The 16,893-nt window shown below is 36.3% G+C and overlaps 3 protein-coding genes across 6 annotated transcripts; 2 read left to right on the top strand and 1 right to left on the bottom strand.

Moving 5' to 3' along the window:
• The first annotated feature begins 801 nt into the window (after positions 1 to 801).
• Positions 802 to 9,284, top strand: Ack (activated Cdc42 kinase). Its single transcript, XM_083056190.1, has 5 exons — positions 802 to 1,235; positions 2,370 to 4,379; positions 4,735 to 6,378; positions 6,559 to 7,238; positions 7,456 to 9,284. Exons 2-5 carry the CDS (start codon positions 2,412 to 2,414, stop codon positions 7,553 to 7,555), a joined length of 4,392 nt encoding a protein of 1,463 aa, XP_082912316.1. The 5' UTR covers positions 802 to 1,235; positions 2,370 to 2,411; the 3' UTR covers positions 7,556 to 9,284.
• Positions 9,285 to 9,860: 576 nt separating this feature from the next.
• On the top strand, positions 9,861 to 12,972 carry LOC145946507 (uncharacterized). 4 transcript variants are annotated; one of them, XM_083056123.1, is made up of 5 exons: positions 9,861 to 9,965; positions 10,259 to 10,286; positions 10,623 to 10,869; positions 11,376 to 11,551; positions 12,791 to 12,972. In XM_083056123.1, exons 3-5 carry the CDS (start codon positions 10,643 to 10,645, stop codon positions 12,970 to 12,972), a joined length of 585 nt encoding a protein of 194 aa, XP_082912249.1. In that variant the 5' UTR covers positions 9,861 to 9,965; positions 10,259 to 10,286; positions 10,623 to 10,642. The 4 variants fall into 4 exon arrangements, with proteins under 4 accessions (XP_082912249.1, XP_082912247.1, XP_082912251.1 ...); XM_083056121.1 differs by having other exon boundaries at positions 9,882 to 9,965; positions 10,242 to 10,286; XM_083056124.1 differs by having other exon boundaries at positions 9,887 to 9,965; positions 10,264 to 10,286.
• Positions 12,973 to 13,266: 294 nt separating this feature from the next.
• Positions 13,267 to 15,868, bottom strand: LOC145946506 (uncharacterized). The gene is made up of 5 exons (XM_083056120.1): positions 15,406 to 15,868; positions 14,612 to 14,849; positions 14,168 to 14,325; positions 13,849 to 13,961; positions 13,267 to 13,447 (listed from the first exon to the last, which is right to left on the bottom strand). Exons 1-5 carry the CDS (start codon positions 15,475 to 15,477, stop codon positions 13,351 to 13,353), a joined length of 678 nt encoding a protein of 225 aa, XP_082912246.1. The 5' UTR covers positions 15,478 to 15,868; the 3' UTR covers positions 13,267 to 13,350.
• Positions 15,869 to 16,893: the final 1,025 nt, after the last annotated feature.

Raw genomic sequence — 16,893 nt, 5'->3', positions numbered from 1 at the left:
TCCCTCTCCATCGGCGCGGCGCCGCTTTCGCCCGCGCGACAGTCACGGTGTAGGAACTTTATATAGATGCGACGCGCCCGATCCGAATCTGCCCAATCCGAATTAACTAGCAGACACATCTTCCGGGTTGTATTCGAAAATCCACTAGGATTGAGTCGAGCCTCGTCGACCAATCGGGGCTGCTTTCGCGCAAAATCAAAATGATCCTGCGCTGTGATTGGTCGAATCTGAAATTTCACTAAATGAAATTCAGTGACCAATTATAGCGCAGGATCATTTTGATTTTGTCGCGAAAGCAATCTAGTATTCATAGTCCGTTCTTACGCTGGGTCCACAATAGGTGATTTAAGCCCTAAGCCTTAAGAAATTGACCAATCACAATCGAGTTTTCTCCTCATACTTGACTGCGATTGATCAATTTCTTAAGGCTTAGGGCTTAAATCACCTATTGTGGACCCAGCGTTAAATATAAGAACCGACTATGGCCGGTATTCATAGTCGGTTCTTATATTTAAGAATGTCTTAAGTACAATCTTAAGATGTGATTAACCAATCACAGAGCCATATTTGCATCTTAAGACATTACTTAAGACGGTCTTGAAATAAGAACGGACTATGAATATCGGCCTATGAATACTGCCTAAGAAATATCACGTTCGACGCGCATGCGCAAAAAGATATTAGAACACAACCTTGACGTTGCATTCACCGCGCATGTCACGACCCGCCTCGCGCATGCGCAGTCCGCCTGTGACATTACGGTGAAAATTATTCAATTTTGATCGCTTTTTTTTTTGTTTTCTTTTTCCTTCTTCCCCCACCCGATCGCTCTCATCTCGTCTCGTTGTGCGTGCAAAATCGTCGGAACGTCGGGAAGTCGCGGAAGCGGAACCGAAAGGACGGTTCGCCTCGTAACCACGTAGCTTCGTTCGCGAGAATCGGCGAGTGCGCGTACGGGGATTTATTTTCGGGGGGGGGGCCGCGACACTGGCTTTTTTAGGTTAGGACGCGATCGTCGGAGAATGCATCACGCTGGAAAACCGTCGGGTGAAAGTGCGCGTCGTCGGGGATTCCGAGCGAGCGAAGGCCGCTCTCGAGCGCCCTGAAGCGAGCGACGTTTCGGGAAATCCGTCCCGATTAAGAGGCCTCGTCGGGAGTCTCGGCGGTTTTTCTCTTCTTCCCGGGTGACCCTGGACGCTGCCTGGACGGAGAAAGATGATAAAAGCGATCCGCAGGTTAGTAGTCTCGGCTGTTTTCTCGGAGAATATTTATCGCTGCAGAGGAGGTACAAAAGGGAACTGTCATATTGGAAGATTTACCTGTCTAGTTTACTATTGTATTTTTTTTTATATATATATATAGAGTAAGAAAAGAGGAAAGGAAGAATAGATTTCTAGATAGCCAAGCTGTGTCGAGAGAGAACAGAGCTCTTGTAAAATTTCTACTACAAATTTTGTCGGCAGGAAGAAGCTATGATGACGGATTTAATAAGGAATTTGCTTTATGCAAGGTTATCAGCAGAATACTAACTAAAAAGAAAATACAGCAAAGCTTGTCAAAGTATGACAACAAAAATCAAGCAGTCTGGATTGATGATAAAAACTGATGAATTTATCAAAGAAATTGACAGCAGTGATGGCAGAAATTGAACATAATTTTTACTTGATTCTTGTTATCAATATATTATTGTATCATATTTGCAAGCTCAGGTTTCGCTCAAATCATCTGACAGACTGCTGACAGTTTACTCACTTGGTTAAGATTCTGTAGAATTAAAACTTCGACATAATTCAAGATTATATTTTTAAATTAAAAATAATTAAAGTTCTTAAATCTTAAAAAAACTCTTACTCAAAATTATAACATTAATATAAGAATCCATGATATAGAGACTTATCAATTAAACGACCTTTGATGTAATATTCAATGTCATTAATCATTGCCATTTTTGGAAATATGTAGATAGCAAAAGGAGTGGTTTGTTAATGTTTAAATATAAAATATTCTGTACTTAGTATCTCTCAAGCTATGTCAATATTAGTTATTCTAGATGCATAAAATATTCGAGTTAGAGTTTCATTTAAATGTACGACATATTACAAAGAACCATAAAGAAAGTTTTAATTTCAAAAAATTTTCAAATATCTCTTCTTGATGTTATCATTTCTCAAAATCATATCTTTGATCTAAAGTAGACTTTTATTAAAAAGTGTATCTGTGATAAATATTTTATTTCCTCTCCACATTATGAGAGGGAATTAATGTTAGTGTAAAAAAAGTGAGAGATGTTTTGAAAACCTGAAAAAAAATTTTCTTAAATCCATATATATGCACGTATATTAAAGACATTTGTACATACACATTTGTAGAGTATTGGATATCTCAGTGAGCAAGGAAGTACTGTAGTTATCATGGCAGAAGACGAGGGTATAGAGTGGCTTCAGGAGCTGTTGCACGATGTGCAGCTCTCTCAGTTCTTCACGCGAATACGGGATGATCTACAGATCACTCGGTTGCATCACTTCGATTACGTTCAACCGGAGGATCTCGAGAAGATCGGTCTGGGGAAACCCGGCGTCAGGCGTCTGCTGGACGCGGTAAAGAAGAGACGAAGCACCCAATGGAAGAAAACTCTCATCACGAAAATTAAACCGGGGGGCAGCAGCAGTAAGAGCAGCAAGCGAGCCTCGCAGCCCATCGAGACTTCCTCGGCACTGACGTGTCTCATACAGGACAAGGACGTAGTACTGTCCATCAAACTGGGCGACGGTAGCTTCGGTGTAGTTAGAAGAGGGGAATGGACTTCCCCCTCTGGACGAATTCTACCTGTCGCCGTGAAAGTCCTGAAGGCAGACGCTCTTACCCAGCCAAGCGTCATAGAAGACTTCGTGTCCGAGGTTCAGGCGATGCACACCTTGGATCATCATAATCTCATCAGATTGTACGGTGTTGTACTGTCGCAGCCGATGATGATGGTGACCGAGCTCGCGCCTTTGGGCGCCCTGCTCGATCACTTGCGACAGCAGTGCAGCAGAATCTCGATTCTCACTCTCTGCAACTATGCCCTGCAGGTCGCCACAGGTATGGCGTACTTGGAGGCGAAGCGTTTTCTACATCGCGACCTGGCGTGCAGAAACGTCCTGTTGAGCACGATCGACAAAGTCAAGATCGGTGATTTTGGACTGATGAGAGCGCTTCCTCAACAAGAGGATTGCTACGTCATGACCGAGCATAAGAAAGTGCCTTTTCCTTGGTGCGCTCCCGAGTCTCTCAAGGCTCGACAGTTCAGCCACGCATCGGATGTCTGGATGTTCGGTGTGACGCTCTGGGAGATGCTAACATTTGGTGAGGAACCCTGGCTGGGTCTAAACGGTTCCGAGATACTGCGAAAGATCGATCGCGAGGGCGAGCGGCTTCACGAGCCGGAAGCGACGCCTCCGTACATGTACGAGTTGATGCTCCGTTGCTGGGCGAGAGAACCTTCGGAGAGGCCAACGTTCGCCTCGTTGAAGGAATCGTTGACCGGTATGGTGCCGTCCGTAATGAAGGCTTTAACCGCCTTCGACGAATCTGGCAAGATGTCCATCGAGCCTGGAGACCAGATCGCAATTATCGACGGGCGTCCGGAGAACTACTGGTGGAAGGGTCAGAATCAGCGAACCTTCCAGGTGGCACACTTTCCGCGCTGTCTGGTCGATCCAATGCGTCGAAAACAGCCGGGGGACATCAGCAAACCATTGGAGAACTCGTTCATTCATACCGGACATGGCGCACCTTTCGGCAAAAGCTGGGGCAGCCCCGTCTACATCGACGATGTGTACCTGAGGAACCCGATGGATCCACCGGACGTGTTGGTGGCGGCCGCGGCGGACAACCAGACGAAGAAGAGATTCTCTTGCGGCACCCCGCGCAGCAGGAAGCAATTCAATTACACGAAGCTGCGCAACGACGTTCGATCGAGTCCGATCAAGATCTCGCAGTCGACCACGTCGACCTCGAGCGTCAGCCAGGAGGATAACTTGATTGATTTGACCGCCGAGGAATTGGCAAGCACGAGCGCGCAGGAGGAAGTCGCATGCAGGCGAGTGATCAACATTTTAGACGAGCCCATCGACGGCGAGAAGCTCTCCTGGCAGGACGAGGAGGGCAGGACGTACGCCAACTTTCCCGGTAACGTGGATCCCGCGTATTCTGATCCCTTCGATACATCCGCGGTGTTCATGAAGCCGCCACATTCGCGATATTATAGTCATGTGCCCACCGAAGTCGCCAGTCGCTATCTGCAGACGCAGATGTACGGAAATGTGGACAATCAAGATGCGGGAGGCGACCACGTTCAAACCACCGCGAATTTCGTTGCTGATTCTACTGATACAGAGGTACGTCGACATATTGAAAGTCCTATATTTTATCTGTATCACTTATAAATCCGATATCGATTTTCAGCCGCGAATATTGAATAAATTGATTGCTTAATATTGATAAATAGAGATTAATACATATGACCTACGAAACTGAGTCTCTCTCTCTCTCTGAGAAATAGCACTGCGTATTACACATGTTCACAGAATTATCTGAGTTTTGATTATTTAAAAATTGGTAATTATATTTATCAAGTAATTATGTAATTCATTTAAAAAAATAATTTTTCCAAATTAAATATAACGATAATTGACATTCAACTCTTTAATTATTTATGTTCTGCATCGCTCGTTCTGTTTATTATGTTCTCAGGAAGCTCGCCAGTACTCGTTGAATCTGAATAAGGAGCGTCGGCAGGACGCGGTGAATCTGAACGTGAACACGAATGCGGAGGGTGACGACGCGAATCACTATAGCGAGATAGACAAGATTAGCCCTTGCGGATCAAACTGGTCTACCTGGCCGGAGGATCTACGGAATTCTTCCGCCGCGCAGACGTATGCCAATGTCTCCGATGGAAGAGAACCCGCGTCGTCGTTCGTAGCCGCTCCTCTTCCGCCGCCTCCTCCCTCCATCGGACCAAACACGAGTCCGTCCAAGCCAAAATCCAATTGCGAGCTCGCACGAAGTATGAACGAGTTGTCGCTAAATTCCAACTCTAGTGCCAATGCCACGAGAAAGCTGGATCCCGCCTTCTTGGCCGAGCTGGAGAAGCACTTGGGTGAAAAGGAGGCGACGAAGAACACGAATTCTGCCAACGGTGAAGAGAGCTCCCAGGAACGGGGAGGCGCGAATTACTTGCGCTCGTCGCAAGACAAGTTACAACAGGGTTCAGCGTCGACTCAGCAGCTCTCGACGACGGTAGAAGATGCCGCCAGATCCTTGTCGGTCATACCAGTGTTGAAGTCTCCGCCGCACAAGAAGTCAAAATCGCCGGTGACGACGACGGATCGTCCAGCATCGTTCTCGTCGACACCATCTACTAGCAAAGTACAAAACTCGTGGCAGTCGAAAAGTACGAACATTCAGAAACCGCGTCCCCAGGATGAGCAACGCTCAGAGTTGACCACCGATGACATATTAAATAAAATGTGGCGAAAGCAGATTGAGGCAGACCAGCAGGATCAAAACATGCGCCTGGCCAAGTTGACTACTACATGTCAGACGTTAACGCCCGTTTCGGTGGCTCAGGGAAGCGTTAATCTGCTTCATCAAGTCATCCGCAACATTAATACCGGTGCGAACGATCAGAGTCAACATGGTCCCTCCAATGTCGCCAAAGCCATCTCCACCCAATCACAAGCTTGCTCATCGAATCATAATCATTCTCCAAATACAACGCATATCAATCAGGGTAATATCAATCTGCTTCACGGAACCACCGGTACCATCGCTGGTAACGCGAACGAGGCTCAACATGGTCCCAGCAATCTTGCCAAGACCACGTTTAATCAAGCTCAAGCTTGTTCAGCGAACACTGAAGGTTGTCTTCAAAGTTCATCGAACCTTGGCCAGGGTGTCTTCAATTTGCTGCAGGTTGCCACTAACAGCGTCACAAACGATCCTCAATACGATGTCGCGAACGCCGCTAAAGCGAGCTTGAATCAGATGCAGGCTTGTTCGTCAACCGGCAGCCAGAATTATAATGCATCGAGCGTTGCTCTTGGTTTGCTTCAAACTGCCAATCGCGCTTCCGGTAGCGTGAGCGAATCCTCTCTATACGGATCTTGCAATATCTCCAAGGCCGCTTCCGCCAATCAAGCGCAGACCTGTCCGACGATGAGTCAGAATCAGAGCAGCGCCGCTTTGCATCAAACCTATCTTCAGAATGTGCCAATGTCGTCCGGCGCGAGTAATATCCACAAGATCGCTCACATACAGAATGATTTGCAGCAACTGCAACAGAAGCCTGCCACGCTTTTATCCGAACAAGTGTACGCCGAATTAAAACAAACGGTATGTATAATAAATTTTCGTGATTATATAGTAGATTTCGGAAGTAACTTTTTCTTCTAAATTATCAAATTTAATGATAATTGCAAAATTAGGTAATACGTAAAAAAAAAAAAAAAAAAAAAAAAAAACGATAACATTATGTGCAACAATTAGGCTAAACGAGTTTTAAATATTTTACAGGTGCCTAATCTAGAGCAACTGTCTCAGAACGAATTCAATACTCTCTACAATAAGACTGTTCAGCAGAATATATTGCGAAATTACTACTCTAATAACCTGAGCGGGGAATCGAGCCAAACAAACGCTCAGGAAATGACTAGCAATCAACAGCAACAAAAGACTATGATTGGCAGGAATCAGCCTATCCAGGGACACTCTTGCGACTTTAGTCCTTATCTGAAGCAGCCGCCAGTTTACAATCCGCCACCACCACCTCCTCCTTCGATCTGGAGTCCGCATAAATCCGGTCAAAATGGTTACACGCAGAATCATTATTCCACAACCACCAAGTGCAACTTGAGCGGACCCTCCAATCTGCTGCAAACTGAAACCTCTACGTCAGCGAGAAATATATCCGGATCATCGACGGTGAACGACCTGGCCGCCGTCAAGGTTAACCTGCTGCAAGTCAATCAACATCAAACCGGTACTAGTCCACCGCTCACCGGGGCCTCCCAGCAATTGGTGATGTCGCTGAGCGACGAGTTTCGAGCGAGCAGGATCATGAAGGTGCAGAAGGAGGCCGCGGATGCGTCGCAGCAGGAGGTGCTGACCGCGCTGCAGGCGACCGGCTGGGACACGAATCAGGCCGCCAAGCAGATCGCGAGAGATAGGCAGGCGAAGGTCGAAAGTCTCGTGAGGTAAGACCTCGATTCCTTCCTTTGCGAATCGATTTCTTTACGCCTAGATTAACTCTGCTGCTGTAAAATAGAGACATTATGATTCGGCGTTTATATATTACAGTTATACAGTTATTTGCCGCCGTGCAAAATTCATACTTCGAGATATTCAAGCTAGATAATGTGTGTAAAAAAAGGGAGAAAGTTATGATGCGATCCATTTTTTCATTCTTTGCAGGTTGGGCTTGGCTAATAAACAACAGTGCGAAAGCGCTCTGAAGCAGACTAAGTACGATGTAGAAATGGCAGCTTCGTTATTGCTCGATCAGACGAGATGAGAAATAACCACGGTCGATGTTTCAAAACTTCCTGCGATATAGCTGTAACTATATTGTTTGTTTATGGACAAAAGCAATTGACAAGAATTTCGAAAATCGGGAAACGGTGAAAGTGATCTGCCTGAGATTGCTTGTGGATTTTTTTGTCGAGCTTTTGCATTCCGTTCTATAGCACAATTTAATGTTAAACGTGACTGATGCTTGGACGGTGTAAAACAGTTGTGCATAATCGATATTGATAGGTGATATTGATAAAGATACTACTAGTGTGACTACTCTTAAAACGTAATATAAATCTGAAACTGTGATATGTTGTTGATTTTTATCTGGACTTACAATTACAAAGTCTTGTTAATGAATTTTTGGGACAGTTATAAAAAACTACACTTTATAATGATAGTATTGTCGAAAGAAAGTTGAGATTATTAAATAATACTTAGTTGGTATAAAAGATAAATCAATAGCAATTAGTATTTTCAACATTCTTCGAAACGTGCGAATAGGAAGAACATTTATCGAACAAAAATTGCATAATAAGTTAAGATTATATATATATTGTGAAACTCCATTTGTATCGTAAAACTTATGTTTGACAAGTTTTTCTTCCATTCGCATAATTGTCAAGATAATCAAGATGTATAATTATTATCGGTTTATCCTATCCGAGTATGTGTTTGTACGCGAATTGTATGTGTATGTGTGAAACAATTAGTGGCAAATCTACATTTTTTATCTATAGTTAAAAATTATTTCAATTTTATTATAAAAAAATATATGTAAATATATATACTTATATATTATATAATTATATATATTTTATTAACATTTAATTATTATTTAACGAAATAATTAATATAAATTTTTAATCATAGTTTTAGAACATTGTTATTGTGTTATTATCTCTTGGCATCCCAGAGTTTCAGAAACATCCTGATGTTAAACTTCATACTAATAAATCTGCCGCTAATTAAACATTTAAGTTAAATTTTAAGTTTGAAGTTTACCGTAATAGATATACGTACAAAAATATACACACATACACATATAGAATGTTTCGTAAAACTTGTGTCAAAAGTTGACACATGTTTCATAAAATATTTTGTATCTTACAGTAAAAAATCTAGGAGAGTTCAAGATTTATAAAAACTTACAAACTAAAAATCAAAAAAAGGATATTACAGAACTTAAAGTTCTAAAAATCTAAAAAAAACTTTAAGTTTAAAAAATGTTTTTTTTTTTTCTTTAAAGTGAAATTCATGAATCCAAAGACTTAAACTGGAAAGACTTTGAGGATCCTAAGCAATCTAGGATTTAAGGATTATAGAATTCGAGATTTTAGAAACGTCTAGATATACACGTATATTTAGATATCGAAGAACAAAAAACTTTACTAATCAGAGAGAGATTAACAAAGATAAACAGTTATTATTAATAACTCTGATATATCTGATATCGAACAAAGTATTAGGAAAAAAATACACAAACGTAATATTACTGTAAGTCCAGATAAAGATTAGAGGTTTAGATATTATCATGACATGTAGTTTTTCTTCCTAGATTCGTTGAAGAATATCGAGAGTTATTTTATTATTACATATAAACCAAACAAACAAGAGTGTATATAATAATAGCATAATTTTTTTTTATTTAAGCTAATATAGTCAACTATTCATCTCTTTCTATCTCTTTAGGATGCCTTTTTTCTGTTTGACAAGCGAACAAATTATATGAATGAATAAAAAAATTACGTCAAAGTTGTTGATTTATATACTTATTGTTAGATATATGCAGATATACCTCATATTTTAATCCTGAAACCTTAATTTTTATTATTCAAAGTAGAAATTTAATTAAGAAGATATTTATGCATACAAATAAAATATTAAACAATTCTTGAGTTTATATTATTATTTCATAATCGTGCAATTTTTAAGTAATTTAATGTTTCATGTATATAAAAATTCATGAATCTACGAGAAACATTTGAATGTCTATTAGTATTCCAAATTAAAGATTTACCGATTTAAAATTCAGAGTGAGAATTTCGGGACAAAGTCTTTTGGATCTACTTTTCAAATAAGAGATGTGTGTATGTGGGTAAATCGTGAAAAGAAGTTTCGATTCATCTTTCGAGTACTGTCGAAAGTAGTCTGTCCTTGAATAGTACACACGTGCGTGCTCTGATTCCGCTCAATACACATCATCATAGGATTCAGAATGCGATGATTGGGCCACAAGATTCGCATGCGGGCGTGAAAGTGTACGTGAGGTTTCACCAAGAAGAGCGCAACGGCGGGAAATGTTTCTGCTTTTGCGGCCACAGAAGCAAAACTGCACTCGCAGCGTGCGCGACTCTTGCACAAGGACCGAGGAAGAGCGACTTAAATCGGCGTGCTATTACAAGAAAATTGTAAATATCTAATCAAGATCACATATTATATATAATATACATACATGAGTTTAATAATAATATAGAAACGTAAAAATATAACAAATAGATAACATATATACAATTATTTTGGAAAAAAACGTGAAAAAAGTGGAAATTTTTTACAAATAGAAAAGTAAAAAAAATGAAAGAAATTTGTTATTAAATATGAGATTAATTAATGTTGAATTAATATAAATTAAAGTTTATTAAATATTTGTTAAGTGTAATAAATATTTTCAACATATTCATCTAAAGATTTTACGTGTGGAAAGACAAGAAAGAAGATTTCTAATTATCCAGGTAAGACATTCTTTCATAAACAAATAGATAATAAAAGGAAATATAAAAAAAGAAAATAACAAAAAGTTGATTATCAAATGAAAGATGATAGATAATGCTATAGAGTATTGCACATATATGTACTCTGTATAGTATACATATAATTGCTATTAATAAAAAACTGATTTTTATTTGATAAAAAATTGTGATATCAAAAATGAAATATAACGCTTGTGACGATTAATTTAATAATATGATTAGCTAGATTAATATAGATCTAATACATTGCATAATAGACCGGTAAACATTTCCATTCGCGAAAAGAATTTTATAACACTTTTTCTCTTCCGAAAAAAGCTCCATCGAAATAAAAGAAAATGCCGGCGGAATCGTCGATCTACTGGAGCACGGTGGACTCCCGAAACTCGACCTCCGGGAGTTCCGGAAGTGACGCTGGCGGTCGTCATTACGTGGACCCGTGGGACCTGGAGAACTACGCTTATCTACGCCGTCACAGCGTCGCCGAGGTGCCGCGTCGTACGCGACGTCCTCCCACAAACGAGGAACGTTCTTCCCGCGATGCGCGAACATACTCGGAATGCTGGTAATACACGAGAGAAAATCCGACATATAAAATTGAGGGTCTGCAACTACACATTAGGCTATTATATTAAAAGTGAAAAAACATATGAGTTTTTTTCTCATCCTATTTCGAGATATAATTTAGAAAAAAGAAGTCTTTTTCATGCCAAAAATGTATGTATGTATCTATCTGGAATCTCTAACATAAATTAAAATATTTATTAATATTTAAATATTTATAACTTGAAATTATATTAAATTTTTTATTATTTAAATTATATATACAATATAAAACGAAAAAGCTATATATTCTTTTAGGAACTTGAAAATATTAATCTGACTCTTGAAGCAGTACAGATCAATTTTCACAAATTCTTAAAGAGAATTATTAATTTTGATAATATATTTTTAATTTCGATAATGATGACAAATTTTTAAGTTGAAGTTTAGTAAGCTTAATAAGTTTATTCTCGTTCTCTTCCTTCGCCGATTAATCCTTAATCGATTGATTTATTCTAAATTTTTCAGGTATGCCTCACCCTCATCGAAAGAACCGGAACACGATGGTTCCCCATATGCGCAAGAACTGTACCGTAGACCAATTAAGCCAACAAACAATGGCTTCTATTATCAGCAAACTATCTACGAGGATGAGAGAATGGATTACACTGCACCGTTTCCGGTTTACACGCCTGGATTATTCGGTAAGGTTCGTCTATACCAGCTCGGAATTATCTGAAAATTATATAATACTTTAGTATGTGATCTCTTTGACATTTTTACATATAAATATGTTTTAATAATTTAATTATATATATTAAAATATATTCGCTTGATTATATTTCATTGTATTTTTTCAAAACGACGATTTATTAAAGTATATATTGATTTATTCCATAAGCTAAAAATATATATCAAATATTTAATTTTGTAATTTCTCGTTCGAAAAATTTAATAGACTTTAAAATGTAATGTTTTAATTTTATAGAGTTTTCTACTAACTTTAAAATGAGTTTTCAAATTGTAACGTGTGAAAAACGTTTCTCTAATAGGATGACTCGACAATTAAAAATGTAAAACTGAAATTAAATGCCATGATATTGATGTTTTCACAGATATAATGAAATCGTTAAACATTATAGTCTCTAATGATGATTATATGTCGTTGGCAAATATAGCGCGAGTCTGATTTTACAGATTTCACGGCGTAGACTGGAGAAAAAAAAGACCAGAATGGTCAGACGCATAAAATACTATTTTCTATAGTTTTCCATTCGAAATGCACCTCGAGAAATCGAACGATTTCTATGGTCCGTAACGCGTTAGAAAGTTTTTTTATACGTGCTGTCGTTATACTATAATGTCTTATGGCGCGACACGATGTCGCAAGAATTCCTTGTTGCGATGCGCTCGTGCGCGAATCCGTATGTACATCGATGTATGAATCGATCTTCGAGCGTGTAATTGTAATTTTCATCGCGTAAACTTTCTCTCCCAGATATTAAATCGTGCGCAAAATTTGCAGTGTTCACGCGCGAGCATCAGTTGTTCGCGGAAAGTATATAATAAATGATTGAGGCTTTTTTTTATATGAAATGCGAAGTTTGATTTCTTTTTTTTCTGAAAAGATAAATGTAAAAAGTATATATCTTTTTTTTATTAAAAATATATATATACGTGGAATCTCCTATCTTTTCGACTTATATTTAATATAAATGAACAGTACAAAGTACGAGTGATATGTAATTTTCAACATTTATTCTTTGGAAATTGATTGATCATATAGTTTTATATTTAGATTAATTTGAAGAAAAGATAAAGACAAAAAATACATATATTGAAATATACTCACAATTTTTGAATTGTATATATGGATCTCTCCTTTTCAGCTTCTTCTTGCCTCTTTCTCTATTGATTTACGTAAACTTTATTATTTGTTCAAGAATATTCTAGACATCCTCTACAAGAAGAAAGATGCTGGCCGTATGCAATTCACACAGATAAAGACAGATGTACAGCGGAAGCGATCTGTCCATCACATATTGGACATTTAAACACATACGGTCACCTGAAGATCGACTACACAAACAGCTGGAACTCACTCAATCGTCGAATTAGGAAATAAAAGGATTAGTTTCTCTCGGACCAGAAATGAATAGATAAATTACTCGATAATATGGGATATATTACACACAAATAATATTGTTATATGCTCAATTGAAGGTTTTAATTAATTAAGAATTTTTAATCGAAAAAATTTGCAATTAAGTCATCTTTATTATTATTATTTATTAGCCAGTAACTCACATTAGATTAATTTATTTAATTTAATTTATATTTGTATTAACTTTTTTATAGTTTCTTTGGTCAAAACACAACGTAACAAATAAAAATAAATTATAATTATATTATATATAATTATGCAAGTTGTAACTGAAACTGAAATTCTTTTCATACTTATATGTATATATGTTATGATAATTTACAATAAGTAATATTATCTTTAAATAATGTCAACGATGGTTTCCTCGTCTTTTAGAAATAATTTTCTTCTTTTACGGGCGACTTTTTCTAATCTAACTATTTCTAATCCAGGCAATCTTAAAACAATCATAATTTTATATTATTAATATATTTTTCCGTCAGATCGTTATATATATTTATTATATATAATAATATTATATGTATATAATATTCGTTATATTATATTTTTCTTTTTAAATTTCCAGATCTTAAAAAAATTAACAAACTTCTAATTTTAAAAAAATCTTTTTAATATAATATAGTTACTATATTTAAAAAACTTGGAGAAGATTATTAATAAATTATATATATATATATATATATATATATGTATATATATATATATATATTTTGCTTTACTCTTTGTGATAAAATTTTTCAATGTGCAAAATTTTAAAGATATTAAAATTATGTTCTCGATATTATTTAATAATTATCTAAATTAAAAATCAAAATTAAAATAATTTTGCCAACTTACTTGCCAATTCGATTTTTCTTTTTTTCCTCTTTATTTTCTTCATTTATAAGGGCAGGATGAGCCCTTGATCCATTTTTTGTCCCTTGAAACTTCTCCAAGACCACATGTTGCTTCTTTGCGATAAACAAACGAAATTTACACTTTAGGATATAATGCGCTGAATATAATTTAATTCATAGCTCAATTAAATAAATAATTATCGACTTATATAAATGAATTTTATCCTCTTTTTTTGTCTTACACACACATTATGTAGAGAGAATTTCGATAAATTTATTAAATAAATAAACGCGCGTAACAAGTAATTAATAATTAATACCATCAGCAATTTCACATCCATGTTCTCTAAACGATGTTTGTACTTCAAAATCTCATCCTCGTGACGTTTATTCTGTGACATTAACTGTTGCCTGTGCTTTTCCTCGAGTTGTACTACTTGCATGCGCAAAAAATTGATTTCGGCCTGCAATTTAGGAACTGCACCAAAGTAATTTTTAGTTTCCACTTTTTTTATTTATTCTTTTCTGCGAATTTTCGTTTCTACCATTTTTTAAATCATATTTTTTTTATACAATTAACTTTTTATTAATTAATTTATAATTATTCTTATACATATAAAGACTCGCAACATTCTTAAAGTATAATTTTGCAAAAGAACAAATTAAAAAATTCGAAGTTTTAATTTAAATTACAATTTTACTTATGTACACGAAAAGATATACCACAAATCGAGATTAAAAAAAAAATTAAATGCTTTTCTCACCTTTGTCATTGTTTAGGAGCTTATCACGTTCGCATTCTCGTTGTGTAGCGACTAAGATACTGTGCAGCTGTTTATTCTCCTTCTCGAATCTAGCCAAGGATACCTTGTGATTTTCCTCGCGCTTCATTAACAAGCAAAGTACTTCATTTAATTTGTTCTGCAACTTTCTCGATCGTTCGCGCTCGCATTCCAAGGACTTTTCCTGTGTCTCGCTGAAAGCATAAAGCGCGGAAAATTCCTGCCGCGCATTAGGATCTATCATACTTTCTATTTCTTTTGTCAAAAGATTTTTAAAATTAAATTGGGTTTTGTTTAAATCTCATGGCAAATATATAAAATATTACTGTCGATGATAAAAATAATATATAAGTATAATATAAAATAATAAAATAATATAGTAAAATAATAATAATGTATGTGTAAAAGAAAATGAAGAAACTCTGGAATTAAAAAAAAGTGATCCCAATTAAAATCTTTCAAATTTTAATTGTTTTTTCGATGAGAATTTATACGATCAGGGTAATAAAAATTTAACAGAAAATTTATACGATACCGTGTTAAAATAAAGCGAGATATAAAATTTCATGCTATTTTTATGTATCTACCTTTCAATTTTCATCATTCAATTTTTTTAAAGATTAATTTTGAGCATCTCTATCGGAAATCGAAACTATATTTATCAAATCTATCGATTGTACTGGTTTTCCACGTGGTTTGGAAGATGACATTTTTATGACACTTGAAATTTCTGCTTTTACAAGCAGATATAAAAAGTATAGTTCTTTTATACATACATTGCGTATTTTTCTGTATTCATCCAGAAGATCCTGAAGATCGGGACGCAGTAGTATTTGGCCATAAGCCATCGTGCTGCTTCTTTCTTCTTCTACGAATATTTATTTAGGACGCACTTATTCCGCTTTCTATCACTCCTTTATTCTTTCTGATATTGCGCGCCACTTTCAACCTTTCACACAAGGTAAAATCGAAGTAACATGAACTGCGTCGTGCAAATAGCATTTTCAAGGGTGCGATTTTGAAATTCTAAGCCTTGGGATAGGACCTGCGCACAATAGGAAAAATATTAGGAATAGGAATAAATATTAAGCATTAAGCTTCCTGCACAATACAAAAGTACAAGCAATAGGAACAGAAAATAGAAAATATTCCTCAATAGAAGCAAAGAATATCTATTGTTATCTTCTACTATCTATCTGCTTCTGTTGATACATGGATATATTTTTATTTTCTGTTCTTAATTTCTATACTTTTATATTGTGCAGTAGGCCTAATGCTTAATATTTATTCTTATTCCTAATATTTTTTCTATTGCGCGTAGGGCCTTATGGTAGGACTTTTGAACACACTTCACCCTAGAGATGATTTTATATTAGAGTGTAAACTAGTACTTTCAGTATCGAAGATCGCACTTAGGCATTTTCGGTTTGACTGCGTCGTATCTAGATGTTTGTGCATCATGACTGTTTCGGTGCAAAAATTCCTTTTTCAAAATGTTATTTACAGATGGGCAGCTAAAAATAAAGTATTCAACATTAATGATATTAATAAAATATATTAATGGAATAAACGCAGCTAAAAATAGACAACTTCAAACACATTTATTGACAAATAACTCAAAAAAATAAATATAAAATCAATTCGTCTATATTTAGATACATTTTATTTGAAAGTTTATAAATGATTAAGACTCACCCTTAAAATAAACATAAATTTTAAGATTGAGTAAAGAAACTAGAAGCAAATCATGTACATAGATTAAAGTAGAGATTAAAAATAATTAAATTTAAAAATAATTAAATTTAAAGTAACTTAAAAGAAATAAATTACACTTTATATAAAAAGTAAATACGATAGACAGAATGTCACTATAGTTCCTGTTATAAATAAGTATAGAAAAATCAATGATTTAAAAAGATTCGTTCGACACGAGAGGAATCCTTTATTTTGAACACTATGCCATCGTAATATGTTAATAATAGGCAACTATAAAACGGTATATATATAATACAATTGCGATATATTTTTCATAGTGCATCAATCTGAGGATCCCAAGATCCAGGTATGTATAACGCCCAAGGACGTGTGAGAAAACCCGAGGAAAGAAAAAGATGTATGGAAAATGAATACTATTATATACATTATCCAAGAATCTGAAGAAAATTCAGATGTGCAATTTACAGATCCGAAAATATCCAAGGATGTAATTCTCTCTATCTAGGCAATAGAATAAAATTTCAAGGATCTCTCAGAAAATCAAGGCT

The sequence above is a fragment of the Prenolepis imparis genome, unplaced genomic scaffold (genome assembly GCF_030444845.1).
Source record: "Prenolepis imparis isolate NDT839.2.m4 unplaced genomic scaffold, iyPreImpa1.0 SCAF_17, whole genome shotgun sequence".
Lineage (NCBI taxonomy): Eukaryota > Metazoa > Arthropoda > Insecta > Hymenoptera > Formicidae > Prenolepis > Prenolepis imparis.
Note: the sequence above shows the minus strand (reverse complement) of the source record. Positions and strands in the feature narration are given on the sequence as shown.